We start from the raw sequence: 7,359 nt of genomic DNA, 5'->3' as shown, positions 1-7,359 counted from the left end.
GGAAATGGTGATTTGTCACTTTCAGTTGGCCCCAATTTTTTTACTTGGTTTTTTTTCCCAAAATTGACAACTAGGTTAAAGTGCCTTACTGGAGAGTTCCAAAAAGAAGATAAAAAACATCAAACACACATTGCTTATTTTTTAAATTATGGAGGCTTATAAAATTTTCAGGAATTATAATATCATTGCAATGTGACTTTTTAATCCAAAAAAAAAAAAATCCATTTGAGATCCTGCAAATCAAATGCCACTTAAATTTATAAATTAAACGTGATCCAAGTATCCTACAAAAGAAAAAAAAAAATTGGAAATGTGTTTTCTCAGCTACATAAACCCAGTTTATACACAATTTCTAAAATTAAGAGGTAAGTAATAAAGTAATTATCCACCAAGGTCTAGGCACAAAATTTTTGGGTGAGAGGGATGTGGCTTGTTCCACAAAAAATATCATATGCAGCTCCAAATTTGCAACACATGAAAATGGTTTCCACATTTCTTTGATGTGTTTTCCTCCATACAAGATATTATTTGAATTCAAGGCTGCTTCTTTCCTGCAATAAAACCAAAGAAAATTAAAGCTACCAATGCTAAGTAAAATTAATTAATTAATTAAAGCAACCAACTATAAAGAAGGAAGCATTAAGAATCCTATGCGCCATATGGATCTTCACTCGCAAGGAAATTAAAGAGACGAGATTTTATAGTTCAATTTAATTACTTACTGAAATATTATCCTCCCACCATTAGAACACATGTACACATGCTTGTCAAACTCAATATTGAGAATACTAACTTAAAAGACTCATATGAATAGATTCAATTTGCAATATAAATACTTTGCAGCACAAGTTTGATCATTTTACTCCAAACACACGAGAAAAACTGACATTGCATTACTAAAAAACATACTAAAGCATCTAATGGTCTGATCACAGTACTCTTATGTTCGAGGTCTATGTTCATATTTTCAGATGATGCAGGAAGGAATTAGGACGAGGGGGACAAGCCACCCTCCTGGATAAGACCAGTCCAACGAGAGTCCCAATGAAACATTTAAACAAAAAAGAAAAAGAGTAGCTAAAGAAAATGAAGTGTCATCGAGCTGGAGGAAAGCATTGAAGAGTTTTTATCCAATCTAAGGAATACATATTAAGTGTATTGGTTCTCTACTCAAAATGGAATACATATTTATCCTCCTTACAATTTCATATCAAAAGGTTTAGTCTTCCAGCTTTATTAACATTTGGGGTTTTGTGGGGGTGGGAGGGTTGGGAAGCTACACGTTTAAAATGGCACCTCCTCATTACAGATCTTTTTCAGTTTCTTTGGCTACTGTCAGCTCAACTTCTCACGGTCAAATATAAAAGGGACTCGAGGAGAGACAAGTACAAATGAGAACATTGGAAAGACATCAATGTCCCACCTATAATCTTTATGATCAGAAATATCTTCAATACAAAACTGATGGATCATTACTTTGAGAACAAAACTTACATACCAAATTACCGTGCTTCTGACAATCCATATCATCGCATATCAACATGTAAATTTTGCCTAGCAAGTCTGAGAGTAATGTTACTAGAAAAAAAAATTTCAACAGTCATTATCTAAATTGTTTGAAGTGCGATCAAATACAAAATAACCTAAATTAAGCCAGACACATAATAAGCCAAATAGATGACACCACTGCAAACAATCTTCACTTCCTAGGCTTGCTGGAAACACAAAATGAGTGTTTCGCCTTATCATTTCGAGGCACCCAGCTAAGAATGCATTGTGCACAAATGCACCAGTGTCAAATTACAACAAACCCATATGAAGGATTGCATAACCCAATTGGGTACAGTAGGACATTTAAGAAGAAATTATTAGAAAAGTGAGCTTATACAAGAAATGGCACCTTTATTATAATGTTACCGTTATATAAAACTAGTGAGAGATTAAAATGACACACATACATTCAACTGTGTTATATTGACCCCCCCGGGTGATACTGTCATTTCAATTATTCAAGGCTTTCTTTTGAGAATGAGGCATTGTTTGGGGGTGGGGGGGGGGCCGCCTTTACCTTACGTCACTAAGTTGGAGAAGTTTAAAGAAGAACCACAAATATTGGCACTCAAAAAACCACAACTACAAATAAATTTGAAAGACTAATGCAGCTTGGCAATTTTAACATCTAACAAGCAGAAAAGGAGTGGATCAGAAGACCAGCGACATGTAGCCAAAGATCAGTTCTCTCTTTACAGTCTTTTCCAAAAGGCAAGCTAATGTGGCTTGGCTGCTTTGATGGCCTTTGGACAGTGGGGTTTGATGCTTGGAGCGGTAGGCAGCTCAGGGGGTATTCTAGCTTGATGGAAGCCTAGTGTTGTGGGATTGTTAGACCACTCCATCAACTCTTTCTCAATCTCCTATTCGTTCAAAAGCACAAGTGATAATTTTCAGTGGATTTTCACACTGGTTTACGGCCCAAGTGAAGGACACTCCAGGTCTCTTTTTTGGAATGAGCTCTTCAAGATTAGGAGTAGATGGGATGCTCCTCAGACAATTGAAGGTGACTTCAATATGGTTATGCATCTGCATGAAAGAAGTGTGGGCAGCCTTGAGACCAGTAGCATGAGAAAATTCCCAAGTAAAGGACTCTCATTGGTGGCAACTTCACTTGATCTAACTACAGGGAGCCACCTTCCTTTCCAAGGATTGGTAATTTCAGTTGAGTTGGAACTTCACTTTTCTCACGTCATACAGAGTCTACTTCCTAGGCCCATGTCAGATCATTTTCCTGTCACCCTTGACATTGGGGGAGTTAAATGGGGACCAACCCCCTTTCGCTTCAAGAATATTTGGTTAAAACATGATGGTAACGGGAAGTTAGTGACAATTTGGTGGTCATGGAGAAGGCTAGTTTTGTGCTTATCTCAAAGTTGAATGGAATAAAAGAAAAGCTGAAGATATGGAACAGAATCACTTTTGGGAATGTTCAAGCGAAGAAGATTATTATCCTTAATGGCATCAAAAAGCTTGATGAGCGGGAAATTATCCAGGGTCTTGATGATAACAAAGAGCCAATAGATCTATGCTTAAGAAGGAATTGAACAACGTTAGTAGTCTTGAAGAAATATCTTGGAGGCAGAAATCCAAAGCTTTATGGCTCAAGAAGGGGGACCGTAATACAAAATTCTTCCATCAGACAACAAACACTCATTGTAGAAGTAACACCTTATCCAACATTGAAATTGGAGAAATCACCTTAACCAAGGATGAGGATTTTAGGAAAGATATTTGTGATTTTTATAAAGACCTTTACACTAAACCCAAGACTCGAAGACCTGTAGTGGATGGCATCAATTTCAGATCTCTCGGTTCTTTCACTATGGGGTGGCTTGAGACACTCTTTGAAGAAGAAAAGTCCTCCAAGCTATTAAAAATTGCAATGGGGATAAAGTGCCTAGACTGGGTGGTTTTTCTTTGGCTTTCTTACAAGCTAATTGGAGCCTCCTCAGGCACAACATGTTAAACGTGTTCTAGGAGTTTCATAGATCAGGAAAATTCGTAGTTGCATCAATACCACTTTCATCACTCTTGTCCAAAGAAAGTTAGGGCTGTTAACATCAAGGATTTCCACCCTATTAGCTTGGTGGGAAGCATTTATAAAATCATTGCCAAAGTCCTAGCTTAAAGGTTCAAAAAAGCAATACCGGAAGTCATTGATCAGTATCAGCCTGCTTTTGTGGTTGGAAGACAGATTATGGATGTTGCAATTATTGCTAATGAGGTGGTGGATGCCTATCTGAAGGAGGGAAAAAGGGGAATAGCGTGAAAACTGGATATTTAGAAAGCATTTGATCATGCCAACTGGAACTTGCTTTATCTCCACAGGAAAATGGGCTTTTGGGAGCTCTGGCATGGTTGGATAGCTGAATGCATCAAAATCCCAAGCTTCTCAGTGCTTATAAATGGCTGCCCTTTCGATTTTTTTCACTCCTCAAGAGGCTTGAGACAAGGAGATCCCTTGTCCCTTTTTCTATTAATTTTGGTTATGGAGGTGCTTAGTCTCATGCTGATGAAAGCTATTGAAGGAGGGACCTTTAGAGGTGTCAAGGAGGGTAGAAATGGAAGGCTAATAAAAGTTTCTCATCTCTTTTTTGCAAATGATACAATCATATTTTGCAAAGATGACTTCATTCATATTCTCAACCTTCGATGCATTTTGTTAGGATTTGAGGTCGTTTCAGGCCTGAAAATGAACCTTCACGAAAGTGAACCCCCTTGGAGCCAAATTCAAAAACAAAGGTGTCAAGGACCCTATTTATTGAAAAGCTTGAAAGGAGCTGGGCAAGATGGAAAAGAAATTTCTTATCAAAAGGAGGGAGACTCACCCTTATCAAGAGCATTTTGACTAATCTTCCAATTTATTTCATGTCCCTACTTTTCTTATCGACCTCAATCACTAGGAGATTAGAGGGAATTAAGAGAATATTTTTTTTAGGGAAGCTTAGGGGAGGAGTTTAAATATCACCTTGTTAGATGAGGAGTGGCCAAACAATCCATTTGATTGGAGGGTTTTGCGTTGAAATCCCTTGCACTTTCAAAAAAGCCCTTAACCGGAAGTGGTTATGGAGGTTTATAAGGAGAAAGGCCAATGCTTACATTTGGCTTGATGTGTGGCGTGAGAATAGTAATCTTAAAGCTATCTTTCCTTCCATCTATACCTTGGCTCGTAACAAATGCCCTTATCAATCATCATCTCCAAATCACTGATCACAAAATGGGGCACATTGGGAACTTCATGCACTCTCTTGACTTTTACAAAGTTCTCTATAAATTCCGTTACAAAAACATTCCCAACGAACCAAAATGGGTTTTGGACGAAAATGGTGTTTTCATTATTAAATCTTTCTACAAGAAGCTCTCATCGTTGGGGATGCTGATATCTTGACAACATTCCAAGTAACACCTCAACCAGGAGTTCCACCCGACAAAGCAGGAGCAGCGGTAGCTGCCAAATCTTCTATTGGTACATAGACAACTATGTGGACTGATGAATTTACCAAACATCCCCAACAAACCAAAATGGGGTTTGGACAAAAATGGTCTTTTCACTATTAAATCTTTCTACAAGAAGCTCTCATCGTTGGGAACAAATCCCAACAACTCCCCTTGGATTCACATTTAGAGGACGAAAACCCCTTCAAAGGTTGCCATTTTTTTTTATTTTTTTTTGCGATTCCGTACATGGAAACATTTTAACTCTTGACAATCTGTAGAAAAGAGGGCTTACAGTTGTAAATAGGTGTTTTCTTTGAATGGCTGATGCAGAATCAGTAAACCAGTCTTCTCCACTGCCCCTGGACAAGGAACTTGTGGAATTTGGTTCTATCCTTGACTGGACAGCAGTGGGTTATGGCAAATTCAATTGGAGGGGAGATTTGAGCTTCAAAATGCATCAGAGCCACCAAGGAGAAGCTAAAGGTTTTGAACCTCATCCCTCTCGCCATCTTTTGGTGCACTTGGAAAGAAAGAAATAAGAGTCTTCAAAGATTCACCTACTCCACTTCAGACTTGCAAAGACCAGTGGAGTGCTGCTGTCTTCAGCTGACATAGTGGGAAAACTGTTAATGATTATAATGTAATCCTTGATGTTTACAACAATCTACAGAGTGCTTGCTGTTTTGTACCACGAGTATGTTAGTAGGATAGACAACAAACTTACCATAAATTGTTCTACATTTATTTAGGAAATAAATCTATCAAACCTACCATAAATTGTTGTATAGTTATTTAGGAAACAGATCTGTAATATCTTTCCTGAATTAGGGGTCAATGCTTAATGTTAAGATATGCTATAACTTTTTATGTGATCTAAATTTGAAAGCCTGCATCCAAGAGGCAGCGAGGAGAGGATTATCACCATTAATAAAAGGAAGGTCCAGTGAGCATCAACATCACTTAATGACTCATCCCTAACCAGCAGCAATTTTAGTTTGGCAACATTTGCCTATAGGAAACCCTAGCTCTTGCGACGACGACGATGGCAGGACCCCCAGCCCTCGCAATGACGGCGACTCGGTGCCGTTCGGGGTTTTGCAGAGGAGACTCAGACAGCGGTCTGTGCCGTCTTCCGGGATTTGGAGAGGAGAAGCTCTCGCGACGACGGTGTTGAGACGATGACGAGCTCGGGAAGTGAGGGAGCCGCTTCGAGGTTTTGCAGAGAATCAGACGGCGGTCTGTGGTGTTTCCAGGACTTGCATAGGAGAGTTTCTTGCGACGACAGTAGTGAGATGACGATGAGTTCAGGAACTCTAGATCTCGCGATGACGACGGCGGGACCCCTAGCCCTCGCGATGACGACGACTCGGTGCTGTTCGGGTTTCGCAGAGGAAATTCAGACGGCAGTCTATGCCGTTTATGGGATTTTCTGAGGAGAAGCTCTCGCGACAACGATGTTGAGACGACGACGAGTTCGAGAATGTGAGGGAATTTAGAACCAAGGGAAGTTCGACACCCACAGGGACTTCGAACTCTACCTCTCTCCCGCTCAACATCCCCAACCTCCTCCTACTATGCATGTTTCGTCAGAGAGAAGAGTCACCAGCCGCAACCACAGTCGCCCACTTCGCTACCTGCCAGGTTTCTAGGACATTGAATTTCGGCAAGCCATTCTTCTATTGGGACTCTGAAACATCCTTAATCAAGTAACTCTCTCTTCAATTTCGTTGAAGTAAGACGCCTACGGTCTAGGATTCGATGGCGGCGCCTGCCAGCTCTCTGGGGGATCCTCCACTAGTGGGGCCTCTTTCGAAAGGTGGTTCAGGACCTTTGTCGTATGCCCATGTAATATCACGTTCTCATGCTGTTAACCCGTCGTCTTCCTCTTTCAAACTAGCCATGAGATATCCTATTGATGTAGATGGAGATATTGGTTTCATATTCTATGAGGCTAAGATGAACAAAGTGGCGGAAGATTTCCGATTTGCGTTGGTTTTGAAATTTTGGCGCTCTAGACCATCCATTGACGTTATCTATTTGAATATCATAAAGTTGTGGGTCCTTTCGGAGATCCCTTCTGTTAGTTTCATGGATGATTTTCACGTACTGGTTCAGATGAAGAATGAACGAGATTTTCTTCATGGATGGTCTCATGAAGGAAGGATTTTGGCTAGGTTTCCGTTTCGTCTTTTTCGATGGACAAAGGATTTCAATCTGAAGTAGGAACCATCCTTGGCCCCTCAATGGTTATTTCTCCCTGGTCTTCCGATGCACATGTACGGGCCTAATTGTTTACAAATTCTAGCCACGAGGTTTGGTCGATACCTAGGAACTGACAATGCTACGCTTAATCGAACTAGGGCTACGGGT

The 7,359-nt window shown here is 40.1% G+C and overlaps 1 protein-coding gene across 9 annotated transcripts in view; it reads right to left on the bottom strand.

Annotated features, from left to right (window-relative positions):
* Nucleotides 1–224: 224 nt before the first annotated feature.
* The window catches only part of LOC131162128 (RNA pseudouridine synthase 2, chloroplastic), a 57,686-nt gene continuing 50,551 nt past the window's right edge, over nucleotides 225–7,359 (bottom strand). For 4 of the 9 annotated variants that reach the window (XM_058118301.1, XM_058118300.1, XM_058118305.1 and 1 more), the window contains one exon: nucleotides 225–551. In XM_058118301.1, the coding sequence (XP_057974284.1) occupies nucleotides 359–551 (193 nt within the window). In that variant the 3' untranslated portion in view covers nucleotides 225–358. Of the gene's footprint in view, nucleotides 552–1,494; nucleotides 1,579–7,359 lie in introns of those variants that run through there. The other 5 variants (XR_009138682.1, XR_009138683.1, XM_058118303.1 and 2 more) reach the window with 5 other exon arrangements.

The sequence above is a fragment of the Malania oleifera genome, chromosome 8 (genome assembly GCF_029873635.1).
Source record: "Malania oleifera isolate guangnan ecotype guangnan chromosome 8, ASM2987363v1, whole genome shotgun sequence".
In the NCBI taxonomy this organism is placed as follows: Eukaryota; Viridiplantae; Streptophyta; class Magnoliopsida; order Santalales; family Ximeniaceae; genus Malania; species Malania oleifera.
This window is presented reverse-complemented; position numbering and strand designations above follow the sequence as displayed.